At 45.9% G+C, this 12,960-nt stretch overlaps 1 protein-coding gene across 3 annotated transcripts in view; it reads right to left on the minus strand.

The window, feature by feature from the left end:
* The window catches only part of EPHA4 (EPH receptor A4), a 144,321-nt gene extending 131,567 nt beyond the window's left edge, over positions 1–12,754 (minus strand). The window contains exons 1-4 of one of the 3 annotated variants that reach the window (XM_036098677.2): positions 12,467–12,754; positions 11,373–11,496; positions 8,171–8,238; positions 3,337–4,000 (exon numbers count right to left, since the gene is read on the minus strand). In XM_036098677.2, the coding sequence (XP_035954570.1) occupies positions 3,337–4,000; positions 8,171–8,238; positions 11,373–11,463 (823 nt within the window). In that variant the 5' untranslated portion in view covers positions 11,464–11,496; positions 12,467–12,754. Of the gene's footprint in view, positions 1–3,336; positions 4,001–8,170; positions 8,239–11,372; positions 11,497–11,956; positions 11,982–12,466 lie in introns of those variants that run through there. The other 2 variants (XM_036098676.2, XM_078071352.1) reach the window with 2 other exon arrangements.
* Between the last annotated feature and the right edge of the window lie 206 nt (positions 12,755–12,960).

Raw genomic sequence — 12,960 nt, forward strand, 5'->3', positions numbered from 1 at the left:
TAAGAAAGCCAAGAGGAAGTGTCGCTCTGTCCCCGAGGTCCCTTGAGGACTCCGGCAGCTGACGAGGGTTAGATTCAAACAACAGCACATCCCAGGCCCCCACCCACCCTGGCCATTTTTGCCCAAGGATCCTTTGTCAAACATGTAAGATCTTAATCCATCTTCACTCTGACCTCCCGGACCCCAAGGAAGATGGATGAGGAAGTGAGTGACCTTTCACCTGTTCTATTCGGCCTGCAACAGTAGGCCCACTGAAAAGACAATTGGGGAGGAACCTGCTGCCACAGTTCTGAAGACTTGCCAGTTCCCCTTTTTATCCCTTCTTAAGCTTTCTTTGCGCCCTGGCCTTTCTTGTCCCGCCCCCAAATCATTTTCTCTCACTCAAAGGAAAGTTCGCTTTCTGACAGGGGAGAAATAAAATGACACTCTCCAAATATTATTTTCAACATGAAGTGTAAAAACAGACATTATTCTTTGTTAGGGCAGGGGCAATTCTTCCGTCCTATCTTTAGCTTTGACTTCCAAGAGGGGCTGGGAGATGGATGAACTTCTCTTTCGCTTGTTCAGCTCAATACCCTTAAAAGTCCACAGCTACGACTGTGAGAAGGACAGAGTTATCAAAGAATTGCTAGCATTGACATTGGTTTAATGCTTAGGATCTGAAAGGTGACTTCTACTAATCTTACTTCACTGTGTCCTCATGGCAAGACTGTAAGCTAAGTACAATTATTTTCAACCCATTTTATAGATGAAGAAACCAAAGCTCAGAGGGCTTAAGAAACATGCTCAAGGTCATAGAGTTAGTTACAGTGACCATGCTGAGACACATTTCTTTGTCTCTGTGTTCTTTCTGCTCTACCTGGATGCTTCCCAGTAATGACGTCAAGGATGGAGGTGACCATTTTTATTACTCCTAAGATTTTTACAGTCTTGAGTCATCTTTAAAAAGTCTCATTGAGGTTTGGAGTTGAAGAATCTTGCCATTCAAGTTTTTCCTTCCTCCCTAAATTCATCAGCAATGCCTACCTGGTAGTAAGGGCAAGATTTTGTTCAAAAATGATCTTCTTGAAAGAGTTAGTCATTTTATGAGCAGCAAAGAAAATACCTGGGTAGCCAGAGTGAGAACAATGAAGATTCTAAAAAACGGCCTCAATCAACCTCCCCTTCCGTTAAATATCTGGCCTTGTGTTAGGAACAGTTAGCTTAGAAACGGACTGATTCTAAAACATGGAGCCCCACCCCTTCCATGAACCATATGATTAACTGGATTCCCAAGATTATTTCCATAAAGCAAACCACTAAAATGTTCAATTGGCTTTACATTCACTTCCCCCTCCATCTTTTTCTCTTCTTCTTCTAATTTGGGTTGTAAAAATGTCAAGGAGTTTCACAGTGTAGCAATGTATGAGTTACGGGGCTCTACAACAATTGAAAATCAATGACATTAGATACAGAGATATACTAATGCCGGAGCAGGAAATGGAAGACAATGGTGTTCTCTCTCTCTCTTTTTTTTTTAATACATATAAGAACCTTGACATGTGAAGACGTGCAAGTCCTCTCTTACAAAAATCGAAAAGGCAGAATAATTTACTCTAAAATGTGATTCCGTGTCATCGCCCTGTTCATGTCACTGTACCTGCTATGATGACTGCAATTTAGGTGCCAATAACAATGCACTCACGTATGTTCTCATACTGATACCAGGATAGGTTTTGGGGTTTCAATTTGGTACAGCTTATCCAGTAGTTGCTAAGTCAAGAGCTAACACAATGATCAAGAAATTAATCTTTGCAAACAACAACAAAAAAAAACAACTTTAAATTCCAACTTCAAAATTTTCGAATTCATGAGTTTACCTTTTTACTCTGAGTCAACAGACAAGGTAGCCAACCTTTATTGTTTTATTTGCGATGAATTTACAAAATTCCTTGTTAGCTACTCCTGGAAATAACTAGCAAATCAAGAATGACACTGTAAAACAGTATATACTATAAAAGGGAAAAATGCACAACCTATGACATCAAATTACCAAAAATGCAACTTTCTTCAGGTTATAACTGTTGATTTCCAGTCAGTCGAGTGGATTGTCCCATAGTTAATCCTACCCTGTCATTAAGATGGTTGAAATGCCAGACAAATTGTTTGGCAGTCGGTTATTTCGGGGTCTTTAATCACCAAATCAGATGAACCATGTGGCAATCAGTCTACAGCTCAACAATCACCCTGAGAAAAGATTAATCGGATCTGTTCCATAAGTTGGGACCAGAGTTACACTGTTCAGTAGTAACCATAGTGAGATTGGCGGCAGTAGACTATTGATAAGCCCTAAAAATAAACACCACGCAAAAAATAACAACCTTGGGATAACTGATTTTTTTAAGCCCTAGTCCACACACCACACGAGCAATCCATATAAGTTTGAACTCTTCTCATCTCTTACTCGGAAGCAAAGCTGCTACAAAGAAAAATATTTTACCAACTCCCCAGAAAGGGGAAATAAGAGAAGAAAGAATTGCATACACTCCACTGCAGGTATGAAAAAAAAATCACCTTAGTAATGTGATAAGTAGTAATTAGCATGATACAAAAGTCTAGATTTCTTCAAAAACTCAATAACCAAAATGGATCACAATTTACTCTTGCCTCTGACCACACAGATCAAATAAGACTCTCACTAGCTCTTTATCACCTCCTTGGGGAAATCAAGAGGTCTTTCATCAAGATTAATGTCACTTGCAGACCCTATCAATGGGAGCTCAGTGGAACAGAATGCACTTGAAACTTTGTCACTCCACTTCGTTGGGCCACGTCTACACAGGCCCATGAGGCAAGACAAACTACTTTCTTCACATAGCTCGATTTTAATCAGCAGGCGGGATTTGCAAGACTGGAATCCTACTTTCACATTTAAGTCGTTCATGTACATATATATATCACAAGAGATATTTACCATATTTGCCATTTTACCAAGTCTGTAGCCAGGGAAAACTAGGGTTCAAAAATGTGTCTGCCCTCTTTAAGTAAGGATCAATCAAGTCTGTTTCTTCAGCTTGTTCATTTACATCTCAGAGGGCACGTCAAGCCGGTTCAGATCTAAGTGCCTGTTAGCAAATGTGTTTGGCCTTCTGCTGATTACACAGCATCATTTATTTTGTCAGTATTAGAAACGTCTTAGCCTTACCACCTGGAGCTATAGCATTTACTCATTAGACCCCTCTGTCCCACCACGTCCCACAGGGGCTGCTAATTACTGGCTTTACTCCATTTAGTCTCATCTCTGATTTAATTACGTGCACTAAGCCCTAATGAAAAGTACAATATGGCTCTTCTTACCTTGGCATTCTCCATTCCGCTCTTCATGCCCAGCATTGCATAGGCAGTTGCCAATGGGTACCAGCCATTCACCATCTGCCCCACAGTACATTTTTGGCACATCCTTCTCTTCTGAGTTGTTGACACAGGAGCCTCGAACTTCCACCAGGGAAGACGTATCGGCCCCTGTGATGGTGTCTGGAAACTGGGCTAGATTGCGAACGGTGAGCGGACACTTCTTATAGAACACACGGACTGAGACCAGGGCAATGCAGGCCCCCACATCCTGAAAAGCCAGATAAAACCCCTTTTTGCTCAGGGGCCCTACATCCCGGATCTCGGTGTTCAGCTTCATGATTCTGTCACCAATGTCCACTTGGGTGAAGCTCTCATCGGCCGCAATGGTGTCAATCTTGGCAAACTGGCTCTCTCGGATAAAACGCTCTTTGTCGTTGTCTGATTCATAGTAGTAGAGGTTAAACGTCTCCTTGCAAGTCCCCATGACACCAGGAAGACTGTTGCAGTCTCTCAAGGTGAACTTGATCTCAATGTACACCCTCTGAGCCCCCTCCCGGGTGATCCAATCAGTTCGTAGCCAGTTATTCTGGCTGGGTTCCATTACGTTGCACACTTGGTAGGTTCGGATTGGTGTATTTTTTTCATCCATTATACTCACTTCTTCCCACTGCAAAGATCCAAAGGAAATGTATCAATTACAAAATGTCATCATGCGATGACTTGTCAATTCTATTTTACCCTCAGAGGACAGTGATGATTTTTGTTTCAGGGAGGAAGAAAACTACTGAGAACCAACCCTCACTAACAAAACATCTTATGGGAGATAAGACAATATTTTATTGGGGAGGTGTTTTGTTTGTTTTGTTTTGTTTTTGTGGTTGTTTCATTCTTTTGCCTAAAATCCAGAGGCTTGGGGAGATATTTTGCTTATGAGTTCCCAGCAGTTCCTTACAGTGGTCTAACAACCTCAGATTCACCTATTACAACAACGACAATTTCAAGTGGCAACAGTTCAAATTTACTCATAAATGAAAAACTAGTATGTGTATTGTTTCAACAACTGAGCAGAGACCTGCAAATTAAGAGCAGGAAGAAAGAAGCTTGCCAAAGGAAGACAATTATCAGTTAATTAGTGGTGCTCCTGTCAGAACTTTGCTCTCTAATACCTAAAAAAGTGTCAATTTTTTTTTTTTTTTGGCACTGTCACTATTCTTTAAAGGGGTAAAGAAAATCTCACTCTTCTGGTTTTGGTAATCTTGGGAAGACAGAGAGTAAACTTTATGGTTGGATTTCTCAAATCCACTGTTATTTATAACAATTAAACACTTTTCCAGAGCTGTATATTCTTATTTTTAAAACATATACCATAAGTAAACAAGAACGCACACATGCTTCGTTTCTAAATATTCTGTGGATATTGAAAATAAAATAGTAGGTGGTGTTTATGATTCAAAGCCCAAGAAAATTAAAGGAGGATGGTAGGGTTTTCTTTACGATCTACTTCCTAACATAAAGATTCTAACGGTGGGACAATCTGAACTCAGTGTGACTGGAGTAGTAAAAAACTCTCTCGCCACAGCTTTTAAAAATAATCCTAAAAGCAGCAAGATTGTTTGGGGGGGCTCAGGCCAGTAGGCAGCCTCCAATTCTTCACAAGTTTCTACAGTAATGCATTTATATAGATCTGGTATAAATCAGCTTAAGTATCTAACACATGAATATAATTAGAAGAAAAAAAGATAGTTAAAAAAAATTCATATTCTATAATAGCTCCACTTAAAGCTCCATTCAATCCAATGAAGTACGTAGAACCATAATGTATCTTTTAACGGGTTTTCCATCTGTGCATTGGAAAACTATTAATGGATGGAAATGTTACTATGTGAAGGGCCATACTGCATAAAATTCCGTATCCCTTTCATCTGCTACCATTATGAAAGTTGGAACTGGGAGGGATAAGTGCCCTGTGGTGATTAAAATTTCTTTTTATCCGCTAAGCAATAAATCACCAGTAATTTACTTATTTGGGGGAAATTAATGTAAATCCAAAAATAGATCTCCACCTTCAAAAAAAAAACCCTACTCAGCATGCTTCTCATTTCAGAACAAAGGGAATATGGAAAAACACATTTATCAATGTAAATGAAAGCTCACAGGGATATCTCCACAGAGTTCATACAGGAGAGTTTGGGTCTAATGTGAATTTCCCAGCCTGAACTTAATTGTCTAAACACATTGATCAATTCGCCAGAACAATGACAAATCTCACCTTATTTTTTGTATTTTACAATCAGTGTCAGAAACACAATATGCTCCTTTAAATGAACACTGCCAAGAAATTAGATTTTTTTGCTACAATGTTGCCATCAGGAGCCATTACTTTCTATTATTCTTATGTTCTGCTTAGTTGTTTTTACAGAAAAAAAGACAACACTGAGTTGTCGCGGACTATATTTCATTATTTTACTTTGTGGTACTGTCAAGTAAATTTTCTGTTTCTTTTTAAAAATAACAGTAACAACAAATAAATGTCATTACTTATTGACAAAACCATGACCCCAAGTTTCCAGCCAAGAAAGACGTGAATCGTCCTAACTCTAAGTAGAAATTTCAGAATAACCGAAAGACACAAATGTGCTTTTATCTTCAGCTGGAAAGAACTTTTTAAAGCTAATCCATCCATACTAGGTAGATAATCTAATTCATCCCTTCATTCTAAGCCTGAAAAAGTCTTCTTTAATTACAAAATCTATAGATTAATGAGAATTTATAATCTGGCACATAATTTCTCAATGGCTACTATATATTTTGGAATGACTATTTCTATTATACATAAATAAGATTTCATTTCTCACCCCTCACAATGAGTCCCTAAAATATTACACCCACCACATTTAAGGAAAGAAAGATGCTACATTCTACATTCAGAAGTCTACGTTCAGCCCATAGAAAAGTTCTGGGTTGGACACAATCAGCTATATATGTATGGTATTATTTTAAGAGACCTCAAGACGAAAGTTTTGTGTTTATAAAAAGCGAGCAGGTGTTCTTTCGGCAGTTTCGGGTGGGTGTGGGATATGGGATGTCTACAGCATATTAAATTGCAGTAAAAGCTTTCCAGAAACTAGACAGACCATAGACTGGGCTCAAAATGTGTCATTCCTCGCTTTTATACAGGTCACATGTATATTTAGTGTAACAAGTCAGGTCCCAAATCATACTGGATGCATTCTCCCTTCAAACTTGAGAGCAGCCCGTAAGAAAAATAAGACTCATTAAATTTTTAAAGTACTGATACCTTCCCTCTTCAATTTTGCTAGCAGTTCTAATACACTGAACCTACAGAGCTTTACTCCTGGTGTAGCCTGGGAAAGCCTCCCTGAATCAGTGACCTTTCCAGGGTATAGGATTAACAAGAGTCTGACTCTCACAAGATAAAGCTGTACCTTTCTTCACATTCAAAGGACGAGGGCAATTGCCTGCAATCAGCAGTGAATACAGCTTGTCTACACTGCCAGAGGCCTGCCAATCACTCTCCCTCCCTTTAAAAAATGGTTTTGAGGGCCGACTAGAATTTTTCAGCAGAGATCCAACCAACTGCAGTCAAGTTCAGGCAGAAAAACAGGAAGGTAAGGCAAATCTCCGTTTTATTTCACATGGATCCCAAAACCTGTTTTGGAAAAAGACGGCCTAACATTCTCCATTTTCATGGCAACTTCTTTGCCTTATTTTTAAAACCCTTCCTCTTTTATAACAGTTTCTGTGCATCTTTACTGTTTTGATCCCTTATTGTTGATTCAGTGGACAGGTGGGAAGCACCATACTGGGGGCTGGTATTCCAATCTTCCCCTGCTAAAGATGCCTTGTCTTTCACCTCCACTGCTCTCAATCAACTGATTCAGTCACAGATTATCAAGCATATAAAGGCAGAATGATCTTAATTTTTAAAGGATTTGAGAGTTCCTTAAATTGGCAGAAGTCGGAGTTAACATGTTATACTGATTTCTTTCCCAAGCCGATTCATTCCGACCTGTTTTGAAGGGTGGAGGGGGGAGAATGTGGCCATTGACCTGTATTCTCTGAATCTTCAGAAGGAGGCAGTGAAGGTACATTTCAGAAGAAATGAACAGTGATGCGCTCTCTCATACTTTCTATTCTAGCTTCCCCTTTCCCAAAGGCTCAAGATTCCAAATACGTAAACTTTTTTACATTCAGCACCAATAGCACAAAAGCTTGGGTTTTTTTTCTGTATATATTGTGCCCCTGACACAAGCTCATAGGGTTTCTTCACAGTGTGCAAGAGAGCTGCAGTTGATTTAAGGCTGTGAGATTTAAGATTGTGAGAGGTAAGGACGTGCCCCTCCCCTGCCCCCATTGCCTATGCATGGAACTAAACTTGTGCCTGGTACAATCAGAAATGTTCTCTCCCCTGGTATCTTTATTTATTCATTTTCCTCATCTGGAAACAGAACAATTGCTCTAAAATTAACCCTGTCAGGTCTTCACGGCCATCACAGTAATAGGCACAAATTCTAATTTGGTCCCTGGATCGTATTTCTTGTCGGTATTTTAGTTTTAAATAGGCATCTAAGTCTATGCCTCCACCAATCTCCTAATTTTGAAACCCCTTTCTGCCCTTTTGGTTTCTAGTTCTTCCATGACAGAGCTATCCAAAGGGAGTATAGGATTTCTCCAACAAAGCGTAATTCACTTCACAGGCCATGGCGGAAATCTGACCCCCTCACCACAATCAACAAGAATCAAGCCATTAGGACTCTCAGAAAGTTGCTAATCACTCCTTTTTACCCTTTGGATCAGAGAGCAACTCGGAACTTACCCCTCCTTCCAGAGGGCTCGCTATCCACCCAAGTTCTCCCTGAACAGATCTGGAATCCAATAAGGTAACTGCAAGAAAACAAAGGAAAATGGATTAATTTCCAATTGCAAAAAAGCCAATACTACAAAAACCATTTGCCTGAGCGTTTCCATATGTTCTGGGGGTGTGCATATCCAACTCTGATCAAAACCTAAACTCAGTCTCACTTATGTAAATAATCATTACTTACTTGATCTTCTCCCCTCTTTAAATCTGCACATTCTTATTTATTTAACTTGCTTAGCATTTAAAATTCCATCCCAGGCCTGAGCTGATTCGTTTTCTAAAAAGGATGAATAGAGAATCTCAAGTACAATTCAAAAAATAAATATATCTATGTAGGGCAGCTACACTCCAGAGCAAAATCAGCATTCATCTCTGTCTGGTATCTACTAGAGTTATTTGTTTTTGCAAGTTTCAGATGACCACATAACTCATCATCATGGTGACAGAACCACAAGTGAATTCTAACAGAGTATTCAAAGGGTCATGAAAAGGCTCTCTCCTCTACAATTTCTTTTTTCCCTCCCCCACCAAATAAAGAGGCCCCGGATGTGGTATCCGCTGCTTTTTTAAAATATCCAAGTTTCAAAGGGGGTAATGGCAGACCTGTAGAATTTAGGATGCTAACACACTGGAATACTCTTCCCCAGGTCTTTTGGAGGACAACCAGAGACTCGTCCTCAGCCTAGGAGGAAATCACTGGTTTGAATTTTAGGTGAAGGAGTGCAGCCTAATAGATTTAATGTTTGTGCTTCACCTAAGCGTGTGTGTCAAAGCTCAGGAACAGGGAAGCCGGCTACAGAGCTGCTATCCCCCACCCAGGCTGGAACTGTCCTAGGCACCGAGGACATTTTAAAGGACACAATGGATTCCTAACCTCTCCACATTCTCTTTCCCACCGAGATCTGCAGGCCTGGGGGTCGAAAGGCCCATCTCAAAGGAACCACTGGGTTATTAATTTGATCAGTGAGGCTGGCTCTTTAGGCTGGAGGAGGGGTGGGAATGGGGAGCCCTCATCCTTGCTCCTGGGCATTCCGACTCTCCATCTCACCCCTAGGCCCCTGAATTCTGCCCACCTTCCCTCATTCCATTCCCAAGTCAAAGGAGTTAAAAACAGCTGCTTTCTCCTGGTTTTCCCGAGGAGACTGAATTCCTAGGGTCTCTTAATTATTTTAAAATGTAGAGCCTTCCCTGGGTCGCTCCCGCCCGGAGTTGCGCCCCCCCTCCTCATTCCCTCTTCTTGGTCCCTAGAGAAAAGCCCGCTACATCCATTTGGATTTATGTAAGGTGGATTAGGGACACAAAGGGAACAATAAGACCCAATTTACAAAAAAAGGGAGGGAGTAGAAAGGGAGGGTAAAAGGGAGAAAAGGAAACGTGATGGGAATAAAAAGCAACAAAATGAATTAATTTTTAGGGGGGAGGAGGGGCCGGAGGGGGGGAAACACTCCCCCCCCCTTCGTTCTACATCAGCCTACAGCTCCATCAACACCGTGTTTGTCTAACGCTCCCAAGTTTTCCTTCCAAAAGAAAAGGCAAGAAAGGGGAGGGGGAAAAAAGGAAAAAAGAAAGAAAGAAAAAGAAAAGAAAAAAAGAAAAGAAAATCTCCGTTACGTCTGGAGCCAGAGAGGTCTCGAGGGACGTCCTAACAAGTGTGCGAAGTAGTCGGGAGAAAGCGAGATCCATGATTCCACTAAAAGGAATGACCCTGGGGACCGAGGGATCGCAGCGACCGAGATGGCACCAGAAGTCAGTTAAGAAGAAGGGAGGAGATCGAGAGGGTGGGAGAGCGCCCCTTTCCTCCCAAACAGTGTCTGCCGGCAGGTGTGTGAATCTCTCCCAGCCGCCTTCTGGCGAGCTCTGGGTACCGGCTGCCCAGCCAAGGCTAAGTTGGTTTTTGGCTCCCTCCTTCGGAACAGGGAAAATGATAGATAGCGCAGGGATGCACGGACGGATTCTGGAGAGATGGACGCCTGAATAGATGGATAGATGGATAGATGGATGGGGGAGGGCGCGGGACGGGGGTGCTGTGAAAGAGTCGACGAGACCGGTGCAAGGCTAGATGCACGCTGACTCGAGCACAAGCAGCACCGAACAGAGGCGCACACTATCAGGGCACTCACGCATAGGCACACAATCGTCCGCGTCCACGCGGGCACCCGCGCACCCACATACACACATTTGCGCGCGCGCGCGTACACACACAGACTCACGCTGACACACACACACACACACACACACACACACACACACACACATTCAATTCGCCTTTCTCTTGAGATCATCAGAAACTAAATGATCAACACCCACCTCCCCTACACAGAAACAGACACAATCTTTCCAGCACGTCCGAAGAGACGCGCAGAAAACAGCACCCAGACGGGTCCAGTCGGCCCCGCGCGTTCCATCCAAACTAACCCAGTGTATAGTTCTGGGGGCAAAAAGCAAAAACTACTACGTTCAACTTGCCAGCGGGTCCCCAGGTCTGAGGGGTGATCTGAAGAGAGTGGGGCCCCGTAGGCCAGCGATCGCACACCCGGAGCGCGCGGCCCAGCGGGGAGAAAGGTGTCTGACGCCGGGTGCTACAGAAACCAGGTCACTGGCGACCTGCGAGCGGCGCCACGACCGCTGTGCAGCCGAGGCCCCGCAGCCGGGTCCCGGGAAGCCCAGGGCTCGGGAAACTTTGCAGAAACCTTGAGCTCCAAGGCTTTCGCAGGAACCCGGGAGCACCAAACACTCACTTAGATCCAGGCTTCCGTTCCCCCCTTGACCGGGGCTGGGTTGGGAGCGGTGATAGGGAACGCTACGTCCAAATAATTTATTATTATTTTTTGTTTGTTTGTTTAGTCCTGGCGTTGGCTCTAGTGTATCCCCTGGGGCTCCTGGAGCCGGCCTCGCCCGCGGATGCTGATAAACTTTGTCCTTTCGCTACAAACTTGGGTAGCCCAGCCGAATGCAGGGTCACCGCCCGGGGAAGGCTGCCCGGCAGCTTCCCCACTCCCCTTCGCGGATCCTCTCGTCCGGGCCCCCTTCTCCGGAGTCGGGGCGCACCGCTCACGCCGGGATCCCCTCACACCCTCCGGCCTTGCGCTCCCGGGGGCCATTCACCCGCAGATCCACCTCTCTGCCCGGGACCACAGAAGGACCGCCTCGGTCTTACCTTCATTCGCGGGGTACACCCTGGAACCGGTGACAGCGTCGCAAATCCCAAAGAGAAACGAAAAGAGAACGAAATAGAAAATCCCAGCCATGGTTCGCCGGTGCCAACGCTGCTCCTGCCGCTTCTATCCCAGTGGAATAAATGCTTAAGTTAGGAGTGCAGCAGGCTGAAGACATTGCCAAGGGGGTGGGCCCAGCCCGTGACGTTCACCCGCCAGTCCGGGGCCCGCGGCCAATAGTGGCGCAGACGGGACAGCCCAGCCCCGCCCCACTGAGCAGAGCCCGCCCCGAGGCCCCGCCCCCTCCGGGCTCGGTGGGGCGCGCGGTCTCCCGCGGCCTCTGGGGCCCAGCTCTGCGGGGTTCCTCCCCCCGCCGGAGGGAGACGGCGTGGTCCCCGGACCTCACCTCAGGGGTCCAGCCCTTGGGCAGCGGAAGGAGCTTCGAAGACTGAATTGACTGGGGGGAATCCGAGGAAGATTGGCAACCCCCTCCCTCCCCGGGGCCCCCCACCCCCCCGCCACGGGCGGTTTGAGATAGAGGAAAAGGTTCTTTTACTGCAATAAAATAAGTATAAAGTTGACCTGCCTCTTTGCTGTTGCTCTTTTCTGAGGGTCGAAGCGTTCGCGTCTCGCGCGCGGGGGCTGGCGCACCGCCTCTGCCACCCTCAGCTACCTTGCCCTGCTTGTGTCTTTATGGCGCATCTCCAAATGAAATGCTCTTTGGGGGAGTTCTGTGGTTTGATTATGTCTTTCTTCCCTGGTTCCCCAGCTGCCTGGAAAGCAGGGACCTAAACGGTCCCCAAAGTCCAGGGCCTCTCCCGGCGGGAGGCAAGGCTCAGCCACAGTCTCCAGAGACGGAACCAGTGACTTTCTAGCAACGGAGAAGAACCCTCTGGTTGCACCTCGCGTTCACGCAGCGCGTCTCTTCCCGGCCCCGGGACAGGGCTTCCCATCGCGCCAGGACGCCCCGAGAAGGCCGGGCCTGAGCTGCAGGGAACCGGCTGCGTGTTTCCCCGGGGATCGTCCCGGGAACCAGGCCTGGTCAATCCCAGGCGCCGGGACAGAAGCGAAGGGCGTGAAGTGGGAGCGTGGGTACCTGCTGCTGCCCAGACCCCGCAGGTGGGGACTCGGAGGCTGCCCGGCGCGGTTGCTGCAGCTCTGCCCTCCGACGGCTCCCGGGCGCTGCTGGGGACCGCTCTCCGCGCCCCGGGCGCGGTGGCGGACGGCAGAAGCGGCGGAAATCCTCGCAGCTGCCCCCACCCAGGCGCCAAGAGTGTCACTGTCAACCTCCGGGGACGTAGGCCCCACCGAGCCTTGGTCTGTCCCCAGATGTCCGGGCTGCGAGAGCAGCCACCTGAGCGCCGCCCGGCGACCGTAACGTGGCGGGCGGCCCGGGGACCGGACCCCCGACGCGACTCGGAGCGTTTCTCCCGACGTTTAAAGGGGCCGGATTCCCGACTTGGCCTCCTCCCCCCCCCCGCTCCCAGGCTACCCCTCCTCTGTCTCCCTCCAGGGTAGGACCGAGTTTTTCTCCGGGGCGAGGGTCCCAGCGGGTGGGCGACCGCGGGGAGGTGGAAGCGCCTTTCCCGC

This window comes from Halichoerus grypus, chromosome 4, assembly GCF_964656455.1.
Source record: "Halichoerus grypus chromosome 4, mHalGry1.hap1.1, whole genome shotgun sequence".
In the NCBI taxonomy this organism is placed as follows: Eukaryota; Metazoa; Chordata; class Mammalia; order Carnivora; family Phocidae; genus Halichoerus; species Halichoerus grypus.